The following is an 11,763-nucleotide window of genomic DNA, read 5'->3' as shown; positions in this document are numbered from 1 at the left end:
CAAAAGAGAGGCTGTGTGCTCAGACCTAGGCCAGGTAGGACTTCTGGTCAGCTTCAAACCACAAGAAACCAAGGCAAATGCCTTCATTTTCTAAAAACTAACTGCAAATCTTCCACAGTCCTGAAGACCCAAGCACCCCATACATGCGCACAAACGCCCCATACGTGCGCACACACTGTTAGTACCTGGAGTGCAAAGGCCATTCCGGTGCCTGCAAAGGCTATTTCATGGCCTAGAGCACAAAGGATATTTATCGGATGGACCAGAGTCAGAACCCAGATTCTGGCCTTAGATCCTGAAACAGACAGAAAAGGAAGCTCAGCTAGGGTGATGGCTTGCTCAGCTGCTAAAGCATGTCTCTTAAGCGCAAGGACTCAAAGCTGAATGCTCAGAATCAATGTAAAGCTGGCAGGTACGGTGACATGTATTTATAATCCCAGTCCTGGGAGATGACTCAAGCACTCTCTGGCTTTCACTCATGTATGCACACACGCACACACACACATAGAGGGGCAGGGATGCTCTCATGTCCCATGGGGCACGCGTGTAAGTCTGATGGAGTTCTCTCCGTCCACCATGTGGGTTCCAGAGACTCAAGTCTGGTCAAGTTTGGTGGCAAGAGCCTGCCTTTACCTACTGAGCCATCTTGCCAGCCACTCCCTCCCACCCCAAAGGAGGGCTTCTGGGAGAAGGTGGCAGTAGTCACAGTGGCATTCTGTAAACTGACTGTCCCAACCACTGACATGACACATTCTCAGTAAGCCACGAGGCAGTCACTGTCTCATCTCCTCAGGAAGGTGACTCACCACCAACCTGAGTGGCATATCCAGAGACTGGGATTATCCCACCCCTGCACTCCTATGGGCAAGTTACCACCCAAGCTCTGCTTCCCAGAAGGTCAAGTCTATAAACCTGAGGTCCCTTCCTTGGGACCCATATAAGAGAGTTAATCCCTTGCTTTTCTCTGCTGTTCATGTATCTCACACTGTGTGTCTGGTTCAAACCAGGCCAGCAGTGGAAGTAAGGCTCCTCACCAATGGAGGTACAGAGCTGGGAGCACTGGGCACTAACATTTCCCAGACATTCCTATGGCCTCATGCGCTCAGGTCTGAAGGAGGCCCCTACCCTCCCTAAGGAGTCTTATTCAACTGACCTAGCAAGAGCATCCTAGGCTAGCCTTAAGTCCACAGGACGTTCACCAGCCCACCCCTTTGGCTTCAGATGTAAAAGCTAGGTGAGTCTTCTTTCTCCACCTAGGTAGCATTTCCAACGGTGGGCAGGAAGCACCTCTCCCTGTTGTTGGAGTCCCTGGCAGCCTGCTTGTCCCAGGATGAAGGCTAGGCTGAGGCAGAAAGAGGCAACTGTGCAATGGTCAGGAGGGGAGAAGAGGACACAGCTTCAAGGTCAAGTTCCAAGAGACCCAGACAATGTAAGAGGCAGAGGTGTCCCTAGCCACCCTTGTACTACCCATTCTTCACCCAGAGACACAATACTAGATCCCAATGCCGTTGCTGGAAAACCCTCAAACGCAGCATATTTTGAGGCCTGGGCACAGCGCACAGGTGGCTCGGAGGAAGTCTGTCTGAGGAAGCTGATCACCCTGGCCCAGGAGCCTTCCAGCAGGTGAACCAGGATCTGCACCTACAGATGCATCCAGGGCTTCCTGGGGCTTGACGCTGCAGAGCAGACTCTTGCAAAGGAGGCTGAGAGGTGTGCTGCTGTCCTGGTCACAATGCAGGTTGTGACCCAGGAAAATATCTAAGGGAAAACTGAGGGCCAGTGACAGGAGTCAGGCTGGAAGGGGAGTTTCCAGGATCTTGCCCCATGATGAGTCCCGAGCCTCTGAGTCAGGTGCACCCAGGATCGGCTAACTGAACTCACCAACCATGGCTTCAGGAATACTCCTTTAGGAGCCAGGCTCAGTCTGTAGGACCTGGGGGCTCCTGCTGAGGTAACTAGCCCTCAGCAGGTCAGGGCAGGGTACAGACAGAGGACGGCTGAGCTGAAGGCTCCTGCCTGAGAGTGGGTAGCAGTCTGGGAAAGCAGTCAAGAGGAGATGGTTTAGCCAGGCAGACAGCAGATCTGAGTTCAAGGCTAGCCAGAGTTTTGGTTTTTTGAGACAGGGTTTCTCTGTGTAGCCCCGTCTGTGCTGGAACTCACTCTGTAGACCAGGCTGGCCTCAAACTCAAGAGATCCACCTGCTTCTGCCTCCCTAGTGCTGGGATTAAGGGCGTGGGCCATCACCACTCAGCTAGCTTTTTTTTTTTTTTTTTTTAAGGCTAGTCAGTTTTATAGAGCAAGTTCCTGGTCAGTCAGGACTACACAGAGAACACCCCACCTCAAAAACTAACTAATGAACGAGTGAACGAATAAAGAGGATGATTTGAGCGGAGCTGTAGAGACACAAAGGCTTTCAGGTAGGTCCAGGGCCAGGTGGCACTCCAGCTGCAGTTGGGCTTAGAGGTAAACTGGGGTTGGATAGATGCTCCAAGGCCCAGAGACTACGAAAGCTAGAATTTGGTTATCCCAAGGGACAGTAAGTAGATTGTTTTTCCAGCCTTGGCCAGGGTCCCTTCTGCAGGACATCTAGCCAGTGAGACCCATATGGAAGACATAACCTGGGCCTTCCTGGCTATACGGCCTGTGTGTCCCACAACTGAGCAAGCTCTGTCCCACAGTAATGTTGTCCCTTGACCTTCACCTGTTGGCCAGAAGCCCTTCCCCAAGGACAGAGAGCCAGGATTGCTCAGGCCAGGCCAGGTAGCAGGGTGCCCAGGTCATCCAGCTTACAACCCTTGGCAGGTCCTGGCACTGAAGGCGCCACTCTATGCTGAACACGAGTGGGGACCTCACCTCAGTCCTTTAGGCTAGGCATTATGTTAGAGCTGAGAGCAAGTCCTGGAGGGAGGGTAAGCCCTGGAACAAGGCTGGCGGTCCTAGGGAGCTGGAACAGCTCTGAGGGCACACGGGCCTCAGGACGTGGACCTCTAGGACCTCCAGTTGCCATTACACTGAGAACAGCCAGCCTGGGAAGCCAACCCCAGGAGCGCCGAGTTAGGTTCTCATAGGAATGTGGGAAGGAGCCCGGGACATGCCTTTGTGAAGAGTCCTGTGGTGCTGTCCTGGAGCTCAGAAATGCCATAGTACCTACTGAGGGCAGGGAGGAAAGCACAGAGGTCAGGAAGACACGTGTCGGGCAGCAGGCCTGGGCCACTGCTCAAGGACAGCCCTTCTGGGAACAGGACAATAAGCACAGTGGGGAAAACATTTATTATCCTTTGGGTGCCCTCGGGTATGACATATGACAGTAGGACACTGGTGAGTCTCACGATGGCTGCTTCCATGTAGCAGCAGCAGCTGCTGACTGGCAGCCTCACACCAAGATGATCTGAGCACTGAGCACTGAAACTCCCTTGAAGCTAGCCACATACCAAGAATGGACACCAAGCCAAAGCCAAGGTGACACATGTGGCAAGTCCACTGCCAGGCTCTTAGTCCATGCACAGCCTCCTCTATGATCCGCTTTTTGACCCCAGCTCCAACAAGGGCCGGAAGGTCATGGAAGCAGGGACCTATCCTGCTGCTTTCCATCCCTCAGGATGATGCCTAACCCCAGATGACAGCACACCAGGAACCACACACACACACACACACACACACACACACGGTCATGCTGACACACACATGGCCTGTGCAGCACAGGATTATTGCTTATAATCACCTCCTTTGTTCCTGGGCCAGCCTGGTCCCTCCATCAGCCTCAGGGAAGTACAGGGAGAGGAGGGCAGGGCTGGGCTTTCTGGTTAACTTAGCTCAACCACAGCTTCTGGCTAAGCTCTGGAGCACCAGGGCCTGGAGCCTTGCACCAGGGATGGGACAGCCCACGCTCCCGTAGGTCAGCCCAGGCTACAGGCAGTGCCCAAAGCTTCTGCCGCCCTCAACTTTTACCATTTAGTCTCAAAACCCAGGAAGGCCTATGGAGAGGAAACTTCATGTTGACAACAAAGAGCCAGGAAGGAGCTTGTGCTGAGCAGTGATGAAGTGGAGACTTCCCTCTCAAGACAGGAATGCCTCCCGACTGAGCAGGGCCAGCCTACTCACCCCCCTCAGCCACCCAGGAGGCCCCTGCCCCACCCCGCCCCCATCTCTTTCTAAACACAAGTCATGAGGGCAGTGGCTGACCATATAAGGCAGCCTCTGGCCTCCCTGCCTGCTTGCCTGTGCTGTTCATTTGGAGGCCTGCTAGCCTGGGGTTTTAGTGGCAAAAGTCAGGTAGCCAGTGTGGCCCACAGTCTCCTTCATGGGTGTACCACTACGGAAGGGGCTGGCATCAGAGCCCATGTTGGTCTCTAAGTTGTTGGCCCCTAGGTCGGGCAAGGGCAGACTGACAGTGCGCACATTGTAGACCTGTGGCAGTACCTCCAGGGTGCTGAGCTCAGTGAAGCCATGGGCTGCCAGCGCCTGGCATGTCCGCTGCACCTGCTCAATGCACGGCGAGAAGGAGCAGAAGCGGCCACCTGCAGGAGCAAGACAGGGGGTCAGAGGGTAGTGTAATGGTACCCACAACCCACCCTGGACCTGAGGCTGGCTCAAGACTGACTGCAGACTGTAAGCCCTCAGACCAAGTTGCAATGCAAGGGTCTCGGGAAGCTATACATTTTTGCCCTACCTGCTGGGCCACCCTTGGGCAGAAGTCCAGGTTAGTAGCAAGGCCCAAGACTGAGATGCCTAGGTCTCCCTGCCAGTAGGCATCACCATCCTGCCTTGTAGGAGGCAATGGAGGGCTTGGGGGGGTCAGGGCTGTCAGAGCCAGTCCCAAGAATAGCTCTAACAATAGGGCAACATGGGGCGGTGTGTGGGTTGCTGCTGTCACAGAAAATTAGAGGCTGTCGTTGGCTCTTGGGAACAGGAGGAGCCTACAGCAAGCACACTTGGAGCTCCTCCCTGCTGCCTCCCACGGGGGCAGCTTACAGGCTTTACTCAGCCTGCCCCCAGACTATGAAAGTGCCCATGAGCAAGCCACAGCAGAGATGGAGTGTGTACACATGTCCCTAGGCCTGGGATCCACAGCGCTCCCTGACACAGGGATGAGACAGGATAGAGTCCGCTGTCACTAAACAGCAAATCACACCATATACTCCTTGCCAGAGGCCACTAGAGATAGAGCGTGTTACAAAACACCAAGCCTACCAAAAAAAAAAAAAAAAAAAAAAAACCAAAAAAACAAAAAACAAAGAAACCCACACTGAAGGACCCAGAGAATGAAGATCTGGGGAAGAGCCCAGGAGAGGCAGACATGGGTCATGGGACAAGACCAAAAAAAGGCAGGGGTGCTTCTGACTACTTTGTAAGGAGGCTCTCCTGGGCTGGCCTGACCAACGACCCTGCATCAGGGAACTTCAGGTGGAGACCTCCAGGCTTCCCCTTAGGCCACCTCAGCAGACAGCAGCGACTCAGAGGTCTGCACAGGACCTGAGGCAGCTAGAGAGCCTGGGCTCCTGCCTCTCAGAGCCTCCCCCACCCTTGGTACAGAGTGGGGTGGAGAGCAGCCCTGGTTGCCAAGCCTGTTTCTTCTCCAGAAAAGGCGAAATACCCAGGCCTCAGCAGTGGCCTCTCTGGCTTGCAGCCGACCTTCTCCTGGCTTTCCCATCACCCCGCCTCTACCCTCAGCATCTTCCCTAAAAGGGTCCCGCCGTCTGGCTCTGCAGCATGGGTGCTGGGAGTCTGCAGGAAATGGCTGGGGGTAGGGGATTGTCTATAATCTCCAGCTTGGATCCTGGCCCGTTCTATCATGCAAATCTTGCCTGCACTTGGATGCAGCTGTCAGGGCCTCAGGGCCGCAGTGAGTTCCCATCTTGGCTGGAGAATGGGACCCATCTTCTCTAACCCTGGTCTCCAGCCAGTCTGAGCCAGTCCTCACTGTGGGCCAAAAGGAACCCTGATGTGGCCATTACTGTGGTGTGGCCCTCAGGTTCCTGGGTTCCAGATGACCCAGCAGCTCAGCCCCTACCTGAACCCTAACCAACACCACTGACGCACCTTCAACCTTGAGGGCATCCCAGGCATGGCCCACAGCTTCCCAGGGTGATGGGATATCCAAGAAGACAGCATCAGCCACGTGGACCACACCGAAGCCACTGCGGCATACATCCTGGGTGTGCACAGTCACCCACTGGCTCACCCGATGCTCCTGGAATTCCTCCCGGGCCTTGTCTGCCCGTTGCTGGTGGAACTCTACTGTGTGTAGGTGGCCAGTGGGGGCGATGCTGCGGATGATTGCGTGGGACACAGAACCACTGCCCGTGCCTGGCAGGAGAAACAAGAGGGGTTGAGGGGGTCCCTCGAGGGCCATACCCACCCATCAACCAGCTCCTCCTCTCCAGGAGGCATATGAGGGCAGAGACGGCGTCATATCATGAGCTGCGTGTTCTGTTCTTGGCAGCCTCAGTCTTGGGTTTGGGGTGCGGGGGTGGAGTTGATGGGCTGTGTAGTACTGGCACAGGCAAGGACGGGGCAGCTCTACTCAGCACACACAGAACAAACGGGAAGCACAGAATCAGTGGGGCAGACACAGAGGGAGGGTGAGTCTAGGCAGAGCTAATGCTGGGCCTACACTATCCTGGGACCTAATCCCGTCTACACTGCAGTGAGCCCATGGGTCTTGCCTCAGCTGCCTATCTTACTTCCCCCATTAGCTCCTTGACTCAATCCTCTCCACAACACCAACTCTGCTAAATCAATCTCCATGGTAGAAAGAAAACAGCACCACCCTTTTCACAATGTCATCAGTCTGTCAAAAACAGACTTTCCAGGCAGGTGTGGCGCACGCCTTTAATCCCAGCACTTGGGAGGTAAGGTAAAGGCAGGTGGATCTCTGAGTTCGAGGCCAGCCTGGTCTACAGAGTGAGTTCCAGGACAGCCAGGGCTACACAGAGAAACCCTGTCTTGAAAAAGAAAAAAAGCAAACCTCAGCTCAGCTCTTCCCTCAGAGGGAGGGCTACCCTTCTTCGCCTGACGCCATGGACTCCAGGACCAGGGCTAGCTCTGTCACCACTCATCCTTCTTCTTCTTCTTTTTTTTTTTTTTTTGGTTTTTTCGAGACAGGGTTTCTCTGTGTAGCCCTGGCTGTCCTGGAACTCACTCTGTAGACCAGGCTGGCCTCGAACTCAGAAATCCACCTGCCTCTGCCTCCCAAGTGCTGGGATTAAAGGCGTGCGCCACCACTGCCTGGCTTCTACTCATCCTTATAGCTGCCCCCTCCACAGCTCCAAGTACCCAAGCTTGGTGACCACTTCCAGCAAGGTTCCTCACCAAAGCACTGGTTCCAACCTCCCCTCACCCCCTCAAAAAACCCTAAGAGCAAAGATGGACCCCATCCAACCCTGATCACTACTACAGGAGGCAGACTGTTCAGTCACACGGCCACACGGCCACCCCACTTCCAGTCTACCAGTGATTCCTTCCTCCTACACCAGGGCCTCACCCACCAGGTTCCTCCCTCTGCTCTCGGCCCTCTGTTCTTTCACTACTGTCAGTCAGACCCACCCTTGACGCAGCAGCAGGGCTTACCTTCCCATTCAGGGAGACTCCGGACTCCTGCCAGCTCTTGGAAGGAAGGCACCCCTCTTGCTTCCCAACCTCACTCACAGTCCCTGTCCAGCCGCGCTGGTCTCCTTACCAGCATGTCCAGGTGTTGTTTCTACCTCAGGGCATCGGCGGAGCTTTTCTTTGGCTTCTGGTAGTACCTCATTATCTTTACCTCAAAGGTCACCTTCTTGGATCCCTGACATCCTGAGTTTGGGGATCCCTCTAAGTCATCTTTAAACAAGCTTCCCTGTCTTATAAGCTCCTCATGAGCACTGACAGGTCACTGCCTGTCCTGTCTTTCAGAGGGCGGAGAAGGGACAGGGCACCACATGGGTGCACAGGATTGTGTTGCCCGAAACAGGGCAAAGGCCTGAGAGAGGATAGCATATCCCCTAATGCAAGGTACAAAAGGAGAGCTGTCAGAGCTGACCTGCTATCTGCTCTCTTGCTTCAGAGGGAAAGAACAATAGAAAGCCAGCAACAACAGGGAGAATGGGAGCTCTTGTGACTCTGGACCTCAGCCTCTTAGCCCGCAAGAAACACACCACCAAGGATCTAGCCACATCTGATCCCCGGATCATTCTTGGCAGAGGTGCATGCCTAGATTGCTGCACCCAGTGGCCACAGTACCTAAGGGTGGACATGTGAGAGACAGCCCTTCTCAGACCCTTCTAGCCACCACCCGGCCTCTTAGCAGTGACAGTGCTAATCTTCGATGGAACTAGGGGAGGGCCTGGCTGTAAGTGTGGGACAGACTTCTCTCTGCAATGAGCTCTGGAGGACCCAGCTTCCCTCCAGGAAGGGGCAGCTGGCCTAGAAAAAAGCAGTCAGCACCTTGGCCAGCATCAAGCAATCCTAGCTCTGACCCTCATAGGGCCCCTCCTCCTCCTCTTTCTTCTCCAACCCAGGTTAGCTCCCATCAGCTGCCATTTCAATGACAGCAGCTAGTACTGCTTCTGGCTTCACTCCCTGCAGCCACACCCCTCCTAGCAAGCGGAGTTGCTAAATAAAAGCTAGAATAAGAACCAAGTAGTTCAGCGCACAACTGCAGGAAGGATCGGCTGCAAACCGTCTTATCTGAGCTCATACCAGAGGAGCTCACCTGATTCACAGACCACAGAACCGGGACGCAGCTCCAGCATCATGGTGATCAAGGCAATGTCGGTGGAGTAGAGGATCTGCGTGCGGTGAGGCAGGTTCACTGTCCAGAGCTCAGGAGTGGGGTGCAGCACATACACCCAGCCGCCTCTGCTGCAAATCACCTTGGAGCCAAATGGGCGGCCAATGAGGTCCACCGAGTGCCTCAGGACGCCATGCCGGGTCTGGGTCTGTGCCCCACGCTGCACACGCACTGCCACCATCGAGCCGTGGCCCAATGACAGGATGGCTGTGTCGCCTTCCTTGATCAGCTCCTCGTATGCCACGAAACTCATGGTGTTAACGTTTGCCAAGGGTCAGGGACCTGGAGAAGTGTGTGGACGTGAGGTCAGAGGACCAGGAGGCAGGATGAAGATCTGTAGTCTGGACAGAGAGGTCTGTGGGGCCTGGGTTCTGAGCAGGGTTAGCGGACTTGCTTAGCCAACCCAACAGAGCTGCACTCTAGCCTAACATATGGAGCCCTTCTGGAGGTCTCTGTTCTCGAAGAACACAAGAGAGTGCACAGCGACAGGAGCCCAAGGATCCCCACACAGGAAGGACCAGAATCCCCCAGTGTGAAGGCCGCAATCTCTGATAGCGTGCACAGCAGGGGAGAGAAGCCACCTCCGAGCCCGGAATCCCCGTAGCCCCTTGCCCAGAGTCTCCACGGAGGGCTCCGGACGGCAGGGAAGGCTGGCCTCCCGCCGAACAGCACAGGACCTGCCAGCAAGCCCGGAGAGCCGCTCCCAGCTCGGAAACTCACGCAGCATAAGCCGGCTCCCGGCTCCACACGTGGCTCCACGGCGGCCGCCGCACTTCCGGTGCTTTTTGATGACGTCAAACCAGCGCAGGGCTCTCTGGGAGTCGCCGCGCTGTCCTTTGCGCGCCCCCAGAGGACGTTTTCTGGCTGGCGTCTCTTCGACTGTGTTCTTCTGTGCAGACTTGCACGTTGCCTAAGAGATCCGAGCGCTGTGCGAAAATAAAAGTCCCCTGCTCACCAGCGGCTTGTCCGCGCGCGGCCTTTAGGGCTGCCCGGTGCACGAAGCGTCTGCCCCCAGGATACGCATGACCCTAAAGCGCACTTTGACAACTATGCAACCCTAGGACCTCCCTACTATGGCCCACCAGGACATTTTTGTCATTGCAAACAGCTCCCGAAACACCCTGTCTGGGCTCCAGAATAAATGCCAGAAAGTGGAAACGCAGGCAAAGGGATGAGGGTTAGCGCAAAGACTTTGGCTAGGGCTGGGCCGAGTAAAAGGAGTAGAGTTAGTCTGGAATATTCTGCAAAAGTGGCCCTAGGCCAGGTCCTGCCTGAGGGGGAGGGCACAAAGCGTCCCTTTCTAGGATCCCTGGCATCTTGAGAGCCTATGAAGTGAAGGAAGATTCTTCCTCCGGGTGTGCAGTGGAGAGGGGAGTAGGGATGGGGCAGAGAGAGTGGAGAGCCTTCCTGCACACCTCAGCTGGCAGAAAAGGAGAGAAGGAAACTTTAGCCATGTAGAACCAGTAGCAGTGACCAGCTTAAGGCTGCACTCTCCAGTGAAGAGGCTTTGACCCAGCCTGCCTTTTCTAGAATCCTGCCAGCCTATGGGGATCCTCTGGGGCCAGGCTAGGCCAACCTGTGATGTCCTTGCCCTAGAAACTCAGGTGCCTGACTTTAGACCTCCTCAAATTTCTGCCCTGACTGACCTTACTATGCTAGCCCTGGAAGGACAGACAGGGAGGGTTTTTCTTGGTCGCCCATGCTGTGAAGGTGCACTTTCAGCTGAGACACCCCAGCCATATCCACGACCCCACAACCCTTTTCTTTCTTTTTCTTCTTTTTTTTTTTTTTTTTTTTTAAGATTTATTTATTTATTATATGTAAGTACACTGTAGCTGTCTTCAGACACTCCAGAAGAGGGCGCCAAATCTCGTTACGGATGGTTGTGAGCCACCATGTGGTTGCTGGGATTTGAACTCTGGACCTTCGGAAGAGCAGTCGGGTGCTCTTACCCACTGAGCCATCTCACCAGCCCTCTTTTTCTTCTTTATTGAATAATTTATTTACATTTCAAATGTTTTCCCCTTTCCAGGTCTCCCCTTCAGAAACCCCTTATCCCATCCTCCCTGCCCCCACAACCCCTGTTCTAACAGGGTATTTCATTCCCTTGGTGGTGTACAACCCAATACACATCCTAATTGCCCCTCTGGAGAGTTAGACTTTCCACTTCTCCTGGGAGGTTCCTCTTCCTCAGCTTCTCGGTGGCATGGAGACCAGGCCTGATTACATCCCCACCCAACCTATGAGTTCAACAAGGGGGGGGGGGGTCCCTTGGTTCCAGTTGCCCACTGCTGGCTTCTCAGTACTTCCTGGGTACCTTCTACAGTCCATCTTCTCAGAACTAGTCATCTATCATGCCCAGCCTCAGCCTGGAGTCTTCAAGCAGAACCAGCAGCTTAAGACCCTAGCTGGTAGCCGGGCGTGGTGGTGCACGCCTTTAATCCCAGCACTCGGGAGGCAGAGGCAGGCGGATTTCTGAGTTCGAGGCCAGCCTGGTCTACAAAGTGAGCTCCAGGACAGCCAGAGCTATACAGAGAAACCCTGTCTCGAAACCCCCCCCCCCCAAAAAAAAAGACCCTAGCTGGTGAGGTGGGGGTGGGGAGATTTCCCAGCGAAGTTTATACGCTGAGTTCTAATAAGACCAGGTGCTTCATGTGGCCAGCTCGCTCTCGTGTCATTGAATCCTCTTCCTTATAATTTTATGACCACTTTACAGATGGGGAACAGAAAGTTAATTTGTGTAACATCATACCGACAACATGGTTCATGCAGGGCTATATTTTGTCTTTGAGACAGACTCCCTATATAGCCTTGGCTGTCTGGAACTCACTATGTAGATCAGGCTGGTCTCAGACCCAAGAGATCTGCCTGCTCTGCCTGGGCCCGAGGTGCCAAGAGTCCCCCCTTTGACTGGCACAGCCTCCTGCTGCACTGTCCTGCAGCCCCTGCCTTTTTTCTGACCCCTGTCAACTTCCCCTTTGCGCTCCATGAGCAAG

General features: G+C 54.6%; 1 protein-coding gene across 1 annotated transcript; it reads right to left on the bottom strand.

Annotated features, from left to right (window-relative positions):
- Window positions 1-3,251: 3,251 nt before the first annotated feature.
- On the bottom strand, window positions 3,252-9,546 carry Trmt61a (tRNA methyltransferase 61A). Its single transcript, XM_021179298.3, has 4 exons — window positions 9,488-9,546; window positions 8,690-9,049; window positions 6,040-6,306; window positions 3,252-4,517 (listed from the first exon to the last, which is right to left on the bottom strand). The coding sequence occupies exons 2-4, from the start codon at window positions 9,018-9,020 to the stop codon at window positions 4,243-4,245; spliced, it is 873 nt and encodes a 290-aa protein (XP_021034957.1). The 5' UTR covers window positions 9,021-9,049; window positions 9,488-9,546; the 3' UTR covers window positions 3,252-4,242.
- Between the last annotated feature and the right edge of the window lie 2,217 nt (window positions 9,547-11,763).

Source organism: Mus caroli, unplaced genomic scaffold (genome assembly GCF_978045245.1).
Source record: "Mus caroli unplaced genomic scaffold, Mus_caroli_1 scaffold_14, whole genome shotgun sequence".
NCBI classification, from domain to species: Eukaryota; Metazoa; Chordata; class Mammalia; order Rodentia; family Muridae; genus Mus; species Mus caroli.
This window is presented reverse-complemented; position numbering and strand designations above follow the sequence as displayed.

What these genes read in the sequence shown, in the direction of transcription:
- Trmt61a (XM_021179298.3), bottom strand. Translation starts at nt 9,020, where the DNA reads ATGAGTTTCGTGGCATACGAGGAGCTGATCAAGGAAGGCGACACAGCC. An exon ending in TTCTGTGGTCTGTGAATCAG is followed by an intron (nt 6,307 to 8,689) that starts GTGAGCTCCTCT and finishes TTCTCCTGCCAG; the next exon opens with GCACGGGCAGTGGTTCTGTG. An exon ending in GGATGCCCTCAAGGTTGAAG is followed by an intron (nt 4,518 to 6,039) that starts GTGCGTCAGTGG and finishes TTGCTCCTGCAG; the next exon opens with GTGGCCGCTTCTGCTCCTTC.